At 35.9% G+C, this 12918-nt stretch overlaps 1 protein-coding gene across 5 annotated transcripts; it reads right to left on the reverse strand.

Annotated features, from left to right (window-relative positions):
• Nucleotides 1–976: 976 nt before the first annotated feature.
• Nucleotides 977–8036, reverse strand: LOC125861765 (nonsense-mediated mRNA decay factor SMG7-like). 5 transcript variants are annotated; one of them, XM_049541626.1, is made up of 9 exons: nucleotides 7742–7989; nucleotides 6705–6836; nucleotides 5832–6434; nucleotides 5602–5724; nucleotides 4403–4635; nucleotides 2541–4311; nucleotides 2339–2459; nucleotides 2085–2226; nucleotides 977–1528 (listed from the first exon to the last, which is right to left on the reverse strand). In XM_049541626.1, the coding sequence occupies exons 2-7, from the start codon at nucleotides 6777–6779 to the stop codon at nucleotides 2361–2363; spliced, it is 2904 nt and encodes a 967-aa protein (XP_049397583.1). In that variant the 5' UTR covers nucleotides 6780–6836; nucleotides 7742–7989; the 3' UTR covers nucleotides 977–1528; nucleotides 2085–2226; nucleotides 2339–2360. The 5 variants fall into 5 exon arrangements, with proteins under 5 accessions (XP_049397583.1, XP_049397584.1, XP_049397582.1 ...); XM_049541627.1 differs by having other exon boundaries at nucleotides 2085–2235; XM_049541625.1 differs by having other exon boundaries at nucleotides 2339–4311; nucleotides 7742–8036.
• Nucleotides 8037–12918: the final 4882 nt, after the last annotated feature.

Consider the following 12918-nt stretch of genomic DNA (forward strand, 5'->3'; position numbering starts at 1 on the left):
GGCATATCATTCAGGAGACACATGGGAAAAGCAGTCGATATCCTAAAATAGCTATTAGATTACATGGTTTAAATATGTATCCATAGAATTAAGCTAGTTAAATATGAGAATTAAGCATTAGCAAGGATGGAGCATATGTCCATAGTTGCAAATTTTTTGTGCAGGTTTTCTCATAATAAGTAGCTTGATTCACGAAGCATATAATGTTCACACAAGGTCTGCAAAAAGTTGCATTCCTAGAGAATATAATGTAGAAAACTATCGTGATGCAACAAACATTATTTCATGGGGTCAAACCCATTACTTATTGGTCACACGAAGATAACACCTCCAAGACTCCATTTCATGTTCTCTAAAAGTGTGAGCTGAGATTGAAGCAAAGGTCAACCATGGCACTGCGTTAACACTTACAACTTGTGATCGTCAATAAAACGTTTGACCATTCATTTATGTTGGAGGTTACGAAAACATCCTGAAAATGGTGATTCTACGATATAAATTTAGGTCCTATTGCACAAATTTAGATAAAATAACTACCTCTACAAACTTGCTGCTCATTATTTGCATTGAGCTTCCACTATACACGGGGTACGGAGAAGGGAAATAGCAGATGAATAAGTAAGAAATAACAGTCTTTCAAGTATTGTTTTGCTGTTTCACTTTTTCCATCTGCCAAAAGCATGAACCTATAAGATAAATACATTAGTTAATTGTATCGCCTTAGTTAATCTTGCTGTCGTTCACCCTTCAACCTTCATAAGCACTAGAGAGTTTTGCAACATTTTAACATAAAGTCATGGGTTGGTACTTCGAATAGGTGAAAACAAAAACCATAAGACATTTCCAGCATTGTCAATAACAGGCAAATTTGATGAATGGAAAAGTGAACTCGTATGAAAACATAAGCAGACGTGGGGGTCGGGGGAGGGGGGAGGGAGGGGGGCAGAGAAGGTAGATGCCTCAACACACTGAAACAAAAGATGAAAGGTGTTCTATCAAAACAAATAGTTTAGGTATTCCCTGCCTGGGAAACTGGCCTGACAAGATACAGGTGATCAGACACTAATTATCCAACTGGATCACAAGCATCATAAATCCAAATAACAAACATGACAGGATATTGTCACTAGTTGACAATGCGACAAACCAGATAAAGTGAGATAACCATATGTGTGTACATATTCTCAAACTTATTTTCATCAAACATCCATAGTTACTCCTCGGATAACTAATCCTTCTGTATGATCTTTTGCAAAATCCATGATAGAACTTTCAGGCGGATATGTGAACTGCCAAGATATCTACTTACACATTAATAGTTGGACACTGCTTATCATGGCATGTAGAAGAACTTCGTAAGAGAGATCTACTATCAGATAGATTGATTAGCTTCTCATTCATAGACTGCAACCAGCAATCCACCAAAACCTGATATACCAACCATGCAAGGTTCTTACTTCCAAAGCTTCCAATCGCTGCACCTACTGACCTCAGTCTAACGCATCCAGTCTGGAGAGCTAGGCACAAACTGCATACACCCAAAAAAGTGTGAGAAATTCATTGCTTTCAGCTTCAAACTCTGTGATTTCCCCTCAAGTGAATGAGAATCTTAAAAGGGTAAACTACTTGGACACAACCAGGGAATTAACTTTAATAACCTCGAGGTACAAACAGGAAAAAAGTGACTGGGGAATTTTAAATTGGAATTCAATAGCTTAAGGATAGGACATATCATAATTGTTCAGGCTTCCAATAAGAAAAGCATAGGAATCAGATTCCAACTCTACATTAACCCCCAGCCCCCAATAAAAAATAAAAAAAAGAAACAGGAAAAGCAATGTCTCAAATACTATTAGCAAAGCTTCCACAGACAACCAGCCACACACACAACTATTAAGTAAGCTCACAGAAACTAGGCTAGGAAAAAAGGAAATAGTGGGGGAACTTTCTCATTAGACTAGCCAGACAAAAACGCCGTGTCATCGGGATGAATCATAAAAAGTTGTCAAAAGTATGTCCACTCAAATGCACAGTGGAAGACCAAGAGAAACACAGAGAGATGGGAGGAGGGAGGAGGGCAATACCTGCTCGACAGCAAGTGCCTGCAACACTCCAAGACGATCCATGCTGCAAGAAAAACTTAATAACCTTGGCCATACTGCAAATATGATGGTTGAACGTCCTAGCAACAGGCCGCTGGACATCGCCACAGTAACTGTTAACAACCTGGAAACACTTGAGCAGCTAACTGTAAGAAAAATGAATACAGGGGTAGGAAGGAAAAAGATATGGGCTTATTTGTTCAAGGTTATTCTCCTTTAAGGTACACGGATTTTACCATCTAATCTCTCGTATCCATATCACACAAAGAAACGGCGTTCCCACATAGACTGTCCTTGATGCTGCTGAGGCAGTGCAACAGACTGTTGATTTACGCTCTTGAGTTGCTGAGGTTGCTCCTGGTACAGTTTTAATTGATCAGATATCTGGTAGTCCTCCCGACCTTTCTGGTTCCCTGATTGTACATGCAGAGAGTTTACCTGTTTCCCAGGGAACGGAAAACTTACCATCCCAACTGAGCTACTGCTCTTGCTCATGGAGTGGTAGTTTTGTGTTGAATGATTAATGGAGTTATTGAAACCAATGCTCTGATTTGATGAAGACAACTGATATCCATCCAGCCAGCTATAGTCATCCATAGGAGGAAGAGAATGTTCACTCTTTACAGTCATGGCTGATGAAGACTCATCCACGACTTTGGAAGGAACAGACCCAAAGCCTGGAGGTGGACCCAGATGCCTACCAGGTCTGCCGACTGGATTTTTCTTTATGCCTGTTGACATGACTGATGGAGACTTTATTGACATGCTGTCAATACCAACTATTTGGGATGAAAGTGAACTGAAGTTAGTTGGTATAGCAGCATCTGGAACCTGAGCGGGAATATTATTTGCTATGCTAAAATTGAGAGACTGTGGAAAAGGGATCGAATATGGTGCAGGTGGAAATACTCCTGAATGATCTTGCAACTCAGATTTTATAGTCAGACCACTTCCTATCAAGTTCAAGCTAGCCAATCCATTCATATAAGCACCCTGGTCAACGGACCACATTGAAGTATTTGGTTGAATAGGCTGCATATACTGGCCACTGTTATTGGCAATAGTTGAAGGTGGCCTTACACTAGCATGCAAAGCACTCGGCATGATCAATTCATCAAGTGCAGCTGAAGATGAGCCCATCTCATCTCCTAGACAAGCAGAGGATATGCTAATGCCAGGAGGAACCTTGGCAGCACCAACACAAGAAACAGGAACTTCCGTGGTCGTCATGTTTGAAGCGCTTCCATTGACATGCTTTTCTGCCACAGATGGCTTAAAGACAATTACCTCATCTTCTTCCTCACACTCCACATACAATTGTTGCTTTGGCTGCGGAGCTCCTACAGTTAACTGCCTTGCAGCTGGATTCTCCAGCTCAATACCACTTAATTTGGGAACTTCCATGGCGCAACCATGTACATAATCATCAGATACTTGGGGCTCAATGCCAATGATGAATTTCTTTGCCGTGCTGTCAAAATATATTCCCTCTTCTCCAACACGGACCACACTAGCAAGAGCCTTTCCTGCTGCTATTATCCTCTGGAGACGTGATTTCTTCTCTTTGATGCCACCATCACCACCAAAAGAATGCTTCCTTGAAAAATCAAGGATAAGTTGTGCCGGAAGAAGAGGTAGAAATCCTCTCAGTTCGAAATCCTCAGGCAATGCAAGACGATTACCACTTTCTCCTTCATCATACCTGCTCATATTGAAAAAGCACATTTCATCCTTGTCGTCATCAACAAACTTGAACCCGCTGGACAATAGCTTATTAAAGAAAGCAATACAGTTTTTCCAAAAAAACGATCTAGCTGTCATTTGTTTCTCTTCTGGTTCATTGCCAAGTGCAACATCTTGATGGCATGCCAACCACTCCACAAACACCAAAACACCAGGCAAAAGGAAGCTTGTTGTGGGATCATTTAATTGGACGCATCTCTCAACAACATGACCCATGAATTCAAAAACAGCAGTAAACGAATTCTGTAGAAGAACAGATCTCTGTAAGATCTCAGCATATGACTGATTTTCACTTTCTCTGTTCACATTATGAACAGTGAATATCAGGATAGCCACAAGCCTCACAATAGCCTGTCTACAGTCGGCAGCGTCCGAACCAAAATTATACTTCTCATCAGGCCCAGAAGAGAGAAGCTCAAGCAGATCATTCTTAACCACCAACTGCACTTCTCCAAAAGTCTCCAAGCTGGTTAAACATGGCAAAAGTACAACATCAGCATATTGTTATATTATAGCCAAATAGCAGAGATTCAATTAGAGTACGGACAGGAAAATACCTAGTGCGAGTGAAAAGAATGCCATTTAGTCGAACATATCTCGTGGTGAAGGTTTTGAAGATGTCTGACATACTAGAAGCTTTTTCCTGAACAGAGATTGCTTCAACCTTATCATCTTTCATCGGTTGCCTTGTTTCTCCTTTGCCTCTTCCTTTTCCAGTCGTGCGAAGAGGTACTGCCTTGGTGGAGGAAACTTTAGTATCCCCCAGCATATTGGTGTAACACTGACGGTTCTGCCAAAAGATGACACAGAAGTCACTGTTTACAAATTTTACAAGGACCAATAACATCTCAGATAAGTAAATATATTTTGCATTAGGGCTAAAGGAAACCCAAAACTGATGGGTTGCACACCTCCTTGGTGATTCATATTAATAGCTAACATGTATTCATATTAATAGAGTTCAACTTTTCCAATAAAATGAAAGAAAAGGTTCTCCACATATTCTGGTAAAGGTTGCACTATCAAACATACTGGAAAAACTGTCCAAATCACAGTAAAATATAGAAATCAAAGTTCCTTCACAATTTTATTTTATTTTAATTTTTTTGATGACAAGGGAAAACCGCAGCCGCTGCCCTTTGGATGCGACGAGAGGCATGTATGTGACAAGTTCCTTCCCCATTTCTTGTTCAGAATTACAAAAACAATACACATGTATGTGACAATTTTACTAGAGGCATATTCTGATAAGGCCACAAGTAACGATCATAATACAAGGTATAGTACAGCTCTATGTATATAGATTACAATTAAAAATTCTCCAAGCAACGACCAACTTCACCTGTTCACCACCTGTCTATGGTTTGCTTTTACATAAAACTTCAATACTGTCCGCTATTAGAACAGTAATGGTACAACATCATTAGCTTTTACCAAAATCATTTATGGTAATGAACCACAAGAAGCACAATACTACTACAAGATGTTGCAATGGCATCTCACAGTTCTAACATAGACACACAAAAGAGAGATATATGACTTTTTTATACAAGTAGAAGAGATATATATGACATAATTCAAGTCATTCTAAACAACTAATGCTTTTAAACCTTTTCCTGCATCTGCCTATGAGTAACATAGTCTGCTCACACTCTCAAGATCACAGTCTGCAGTCTGCACTGAACAAACCTAGTAGACATGATCCTACCAAAGAAGTTGGCCGGGGGAGGGGTCACCTCAAAGATAGGTTGGTTACCTTCTCAAATGCAATAATCAAGTTGTCCCTTGCAGTGGCAAAAGGGATTTCTACTGCAAGACTGCGAAAATAGCGATAAATAGCCACCAGCTCATCATTGGAATAGGAAGCCAGTATTGCAAGCTGAGTAAACAAGACAATCAGTCATCACAACAAGAACAATAAGAAAACTAATCATTTTATATGAAGATTAACCAATATTCATCTTCCCCTTTGATTGCGGAAAATACCTGATGATGAGGATTACCACTTGAAGGCCAAAGTGAAGAAGCTTGCAGGTAATAACTCGAAGCAGCCGCAAAATCACGAGCTTTAGAATCACCCTCACCATATAAGCCTTTGTACCGAGCAAGATCACCAAGATAAATCAAACAACGATGGCACGATACCAATCCTTTCTTCAACTCCACAGACTTGCTACCATCTTTAGAGGAAGGAATCTGATTCTCTGGATCATCAGAATTATATCCCAGTGGCAGACCATACTTGGCCCTAATTTTTAGCATCAAATCATGGTAAAAACCTGTTGCTTCTGAAAGGAAAGTTTTAAACTGTGTTCTGATCTTTGTAACGCGATCTGGTCCACTAGTAGGAGGACCCTTCCCATTGGTTGACCCACTAGAATTTGCAGCAGCATTGAAGTGTGCCCGCAGTTCCTCAATTCTCCTGTAATGCATCTGCCACAAGGCATACTCTATTTCATGTTGTTCTGAGAAAACATGATCCTCCAGGATGATAGTTTCATAGTTTTCTCGCATTTGTTGCCATGCACTTGGATCAGAAGGAACTCTAGCTTGTGCTGCTTTTCTCCGTTTATTCTCCAACTCAACATTCTTTTTTTTAAAAAAAAAATTAAGATAAGAAAAAAAATGTCAATTACATGTTTTAAACAAGCAAATATACAGTTGCTCTTTGTGCAAAAAGATGATCTAGATAGATACAATTAGCAGCTATACAGCCAACAAATATGGCACGTTAAATGGATGTTCAACTGCAGCTTTACAAGTAAAGCACAACACAAACAAACGCTTAATATTTTTATATATAAACATATACACTCAATTGAAATGGCAAAGAAATAAGGAGACAAGGCAAACACAAACCTTGTTGTAGAGGCGTTGAACTCGCTCCCGAGATGAATGGTCTAAATTACTATCCATTGGATGGTCATCACCCATCAAGTGGACAAAATGTCCCCCAAAAATAATTCGGGAAGCAACACCAAGACATTTAACCTGCAGGAACACATCCCAAACAGATATTAGCAGGAAATTTTTAAAAGGAAAATGATACGCATCCTTATACCCATCAAAGCATAAAAACATTGCACATAAGTGCAAGCACATGAATTTCATAATGGTTAACTATCCATTTCACTTATTCAGGCTATATTTCCATCATCCATCAACATGCTAAGAGTGTTACTTTCATTTTTGATAGATAACTCACCAGAATAAACCGTCCAGCCTTAATACCTAGAAACACAAACCTTAAGCAGTAAAAACCAAGCTCAGCAAGTTCTTTTGTTACTAAATTCAGTTCAAACTCGTTAAATAACCACTGTATTATCAATATCTTAATAGGTTAAAAACAGCAAAATGCTTGCACTGTTACAACCATCATTTAAGCCCTATTTTCTCATACTCCAAAAACACTCAATTTACATTATACTCCTTCCGTTCCAAAATAAGTTTCACCTTAGCAAACATTATGTCCACTAAGAAATCAATAAATGTAATGTGTAGCTTACTAAACTAACACGGTTAAGAAGTGGAACAAGGATATGGTTAGAAAAACATATAATTTTTTGTACTTCTCTCCAATAAATTATGACAAAATCAGATTCCACTTAAACCACACAAAATCCTTAATCCACAACGACAAGCCAGAAAATTATCATAATTATATTCGCCATCTGCAACACGCAATCATTCTCCCCTTATATAAAGCAAACCTTAATTTCCAAATTTTCAATCAAGGATAAAACAATATAGACTCAATTACAACCGATCCACACGAGAAAAACAAAACCCTCCAAAAGTTTTAACAAAACCCAAATACAGGAAAACACATCAAAAATCCCAAATTAACCCATGAAAATTCCAACAAAATCAAACCATATAAGCAAGAAATTTCTTACCAAAAAGACAAACCAGATCTAAGGATTTCCCAGTTCTAATCGCCTCGAACTCCCAAATACTTCAAAAAATTCATCATTATACAGGGTTATGCAGGTTTATAGGGTGAGAAAAGTTGAAAAAACTACTAGGGTTAGATGATTTTAGGGCTATATTGAAGCCATAAACGATGAAGGGGGAAAAGAAAAGAGGAAGAAGAAGAGGAGACTCTTTACATGAACATCAGCAGAAAAAGGTTTCGTTTTTTTTTCTTTTTCTTTCGTTTTCCTCGTTGGTGTGGTCTTTAGACGGCTATCATAAAGTCTTTATCTTTTATTTTTAATTTTTATTTATTTATTCCTTTCATATTTTGTTTGTTTTTTCTAATATATTTTTATAATAATTACCAATATTGATTTTTTTTCTACTAGTTGCTTATGTTTATTCAATTATTTTTTTTTTCAAAACTATTATATTGGTTCTCGACTAACTCGAAGTCAAAATAAATGATAAAGCATATCAGGATATAATTAAAATTGATTTTTTTTATCATTTTATTTTTTAAAATTATTAAGAAAAAATACATGATAAATAATAAATCATACCTATTGTGCATGATATCAGAAGAAAAAAAGTTATATGACATTTTCTATTTTTTAAAATGCAAATTATCTTATCTTATTATATTTCTTACATTCAACTATCATCACCATTTTACCCCACCCCAAAACAAAAAAATAAATAAAACTTTTAAAAACAAAGGTAAAATTGCTCCATCTCCATGGTGCATAGATAAAATTGAGCTATTTTTTCTTGTTTTAGAATAATCATCGAAAGAATGGACTTTTTGGTCCATTTGAAAAATTGAAAGGTATTTTTGAATTAAAAATATAACGACGAAGATATTATTCACCCCAAAGCATAACGAGAGATAAATTGTATTTAGATAGTTGGACATGTGAGTACTAGTTAGAATAATTGAAATACATTAGTGTCTCATATTAACAATAAACTAAAGATTGCCTATTTTTTTAACTACGGGTGTCTATTTCACGTGCCTCACAGATATACCCCTTAACTATTGAAAAATGTCTTTTTAAATTAATAAAGACATGTACTTTAAATTAAAATTATAAATAGTTTAATATGAAAACTTACATTAGAGTTTTTTTTAAAAGCAATGTAGGATACATGTCGAAGAAAATAAGCAACAAAAAATAAATAAAGAGGGACATTAGAGCAAGAGAGCAAAGTCAGCAAGTTCTTAGTCCAACAAGCAAATGATTGAGAACGAAATAAGTCATCATTTTAGAAGAGGTGATATGGACCTGCACCATCGACAAGTAGTGCGCTTATACTGAGAAATAAGAATGATCGGAGGTTTCAGAACAACCAAAATTTTAGAGCTTCGAGTTCTCAGACATAGGGTAGTGTGCTCAGGAAGTTATATGAACCCCCACCTTGTGGCAAGTGTGGTACACCCATCATAGAGAGTGTCATAATGGAATAAGTGGATGTTAAAAGTGTAGTCAGTTGGATCACTTTCTGAGATAGTGTCCATCGATGAGACAAGGTAATGGGAAAATAGAGCTTAATCTACTTCAAAAACTCCCGCATGTAGGGTTGCCTAAAAGAGCATACATCAAGAATATGTGGAGTCAAAACCGTATGTATGTTATGTCTAGTCGTCAGGATAAAGAAAGCTCTCCAAATGTTGTTACTAGTATCCTAAAAGTCTTATGTTAGATGCTTATGCTCTATTTGATCCGGATGCTGACTTCAGTTTCCACATGATCTAGTCTTAGTGTGAAAAGGTTGTAAAAAGTGTTGTTTAAGGGTTGTTTTATTTCATACCTTAAAGGCTAGAAAGGTGATTTTTGAGGGGTGTATCTATCACTTAATCAGAGTTAGAGACTCTAGTGTTGAGACACCACCTCTTCAATCAGTCCAGTTGTGAATGAGTTCCCAAAAGTCTTTCATGATGATCTTTCCAAAGTCTCTCCTGATAGGAAAATATAATTTGTAATAAATGTCCTTCCTGATACTCAGCCCATATATATTCAACTATAAAGAATAGTTTCAGCTGAGTTAAAATAGTAGTTAAAATATCTCCTTGATAAGGGTATCATTAAACCAAATTTCGTCTTGGGGTGCTCCAATCCTATTCGTATGAAAAAAGATGATAATTCAGCTACATCTTTAAATGTTGTGCAAGGCTTGCCATTTACCGTTAGCAAATCTTGATATGATTTTGATCCTCTTATGTTCATTAAAAATAATATAAGGTAATATCTTTCTCCTTCAGTGGGATGGCAAGTCATGACACGTTCAATAGCATGTCCAAGCACACGAATTGTCCACATTTTATCCGTTATTGAGCACACAAAATATTCAAGAAATTCTCGATAAAATAAGTTTAAACTTTTAGCGGTGTCGTTTATTGTGTTCATTACAAAAATTCAGTTAACATTATTTTTTGGATCATTGAATTATTATAATTTCACTAATATTATCAGTTCTTTTGGATGAAATGAGTTGTTGTCCATTGAGATGTAGTTGAAGATTGTATACATTTGGAGACATTTCATTGATACTAAATGCAAATATACACCATGCTACCTTAGGTGCAGAAACCCATCTAGCCGATTGATATTCTTTTATCTCATCAATTTTTATATTTGTATCATTAGTATGAATCTAAAATGCAGTTTTATCATGTCCTTTTCATATGTACTTATAATGTATTTAACTACCTTAATATGTGAACAAATCTCAATATTTATATGACAACTATATTTGGATAATAAAAAGAATTATAAGGGACAACCCACGAATTGTCAAGGAGATGTTTTCTTATCTCCACATAGTTTGTTGTATTGTGTCTTCTATAAATAAGATATGAACTTTTTCCTTTTGTTGTTTCATCAGCAAGCTCTTTTGCATACTTAAATTTACAATAGCCTTTTTTCATACAAGAACTTGTTGAATTTAGTTCACCACAAGGTCCATGGATCACTATTTTTTCAAACTGAGTATGAACAATCTGTAGAAAGTATTGTAAAGATACACAAACATCTGACTAGTTTTTCAACAAAAATAGCTAAATCATTCTAGCAAAGCCATCAATTATTATAAAAATATATTTATTGCCATCAAAAGCAGAATTTTTATATGATCCTAAACATTCATATAAACTAAATAAAAAAAATCACTACTTTTAATGTTACTTACTAGAAATGCAGCTCTTGTCTGCTTTGCATATTATACACTACAATTATTCAAGGACTTGTTAAAAGTTTCAGTACTAACAAAAAATAACTTGCTTAATATGTGAGATGACATCTGACCTAGCCTCTTGTGCCACGACTCTAGTATATGTAGTTGACTGGTATCATTCTCTTTTACCACACATGAAGTATATTGTAATTGATCTTGAGTAAGGTGATTGAGTAGCAAGTATAGTTCAACATCCTTTTTACCAATCTCCTTCATCTTGCCAGTGTAAAGGTCTCGAAAAACAAAAAGTATGAAAAAAATGTGATTGAGCATTCTAACTCTTGTGTCACTTTGCTTACTGACAATAGATTGTACTTGAATTCTCAAATATTGACCACATTTGTAATAACACATCATGGAGAAATAAATAAGACTCTATATGAGTGAAATTTGACCCTTCACCATTAGGCAAATACATTGATTTTGAATCCTTAATTCTTTTCACAGATTCCTTTGTGAGCATATCAATATTTGACACCATATGATTTTTAGCCCATGTATTTATAATCTACACTTCATTATTTATTCTACTTAAGCATCTGCAATATTTGATTATATTGATCTCTAGTGAAGGTACACCCTTGAAGTTGTCTAGCACTTTCATCCTCCTCATTGATGTTAGGTAGTAGCTGATCAACCACCTTCTTACCCTTAGATGATGCTGACACATTAGTGTTGAAACCATAGTTAAACCCACTATATGCGAATCCATCCAATGCAGAACTGTATGCGTCTTTTCTTGCACAACTTTGATCACTCACTACATTATAACTAGCAATACCTTTTTAATTGTATATCTTTTTCTCTTATTTGAAATCAAGAGGATTACCAATCAATTTATATCTATGATCTTTATTGTGATCTCCACATGCGCAAAAATTACAAACAATACCAAAGTTTTTTTTTGAACTTGTTACTACTTTGTCCAGTATAGGAACCACCAATCCTTGAATACATTGCCAAAGGATCAACACCAATTGAACTTATAGAGTTCATACCATACTTGTACTACTGGAAGTAGCAGACCTTTGACACTTATTACTAATAAGCATAGCATATGTCTGATTTATACCAGGAACATAACTCATTAGAAGAATATGACTTCTTGCCTGAATATAAAATTCATTCAAACCCATAAGAAATTGATAGAGTTTTTGCCTATATAAATGATCAACAAATTAAAACCTCTTGACCTTTCATAATTACAACAAGAAGATGGAACTAAAGCCTCAAACTCATCCCATAATTTCTTATGTTTGGTGTAATAAACAGATACAAAATCATTACCTTGCTGCAGAGTTGCAATTTCTTAATGCAAGCTAAAAGTTCTTGACTCATATATATGATCAAACCTTTCTATTAAATCACTCCAAACACTTTGAGCACAAGAAGCAAAATATACACCTCCTATCAAGCTCTTGGACACAGAGTTCAAAATCCATGAGAGAACTATAACATTAACCCTCTTCCATTGACCCCTTAGTCCTGAATGTACATAAAATTTTTTACAAGATCCATCTATCATCCCTATTTTATTTTGACAAGCAAGGCTAATCTAATTGATTTGCTCCATAGAGTATGGTTTTCAATTCTAAGAAGTTGAAATGATATAATATTGACACCACTAATATTAGAAGGACTTAAGGATAATGGATGATTATAATTCATACCTTGACCCATATGCATTATAGGTGTGGAATTCACATTTCCAGGATGTCCACCATTGCTGAGTATTGATGCACTCGCATGACCACTATTGTTAACCCCTTGAACCTTTTAATCTACTGCATGAGCATCATTGTTCCCATTTCTGTTATCTCTCTTCTTTAACCTTAGAGTTCATTATGAGGTCTTCACAGACCATCAAAGTCTTCAGTACATTTTTAGTCAGAAAGATCTGAACTTGAGGCAACACATATGGCTT

This window comes from Solanum stenotomum, chromosome 4 (genome assembly GCF_019186545.1).
Source record: "Solanum stenotomum isolate F172 chromosome 4, ASM1918654v1, whole genome shotgun sequence".
Taxonomy (NCBI): Eukaryota; Viridiplantae; Streptophyta; class Magnoliopsida; order Solanales; family Solanaceae; genus Solanum; species Solanum stenotomum.

What these genes read in the sequence shown, in the direction of transcription:
- LOC125861765 (XM_049541625.1), bottom strand. Translation starts at nt 6,779, where the DNA reads ATGGGTGATGACCATCCAATGGATAGTAATTTAGACCATTCATCTCGG. An exon ending in TTCAACGCCTCTACAACAAG is followed by an intron (nt 6,435 to 6,704) that starts GTTTGTGTTTGC and finishes TTTAAAAAAAAG; the next exon opens with AATGTTGAGTTGGAGAATAA. An exon ending in ATTCTTTTCACTCGCACTAG is followed by an intron (nt 4,312 to 4,402) that starts GTATTTTCCTGT and finishes ATGTTTAACCAG; the next exon opens with CTTGGAGACTTTTGGAGAAG.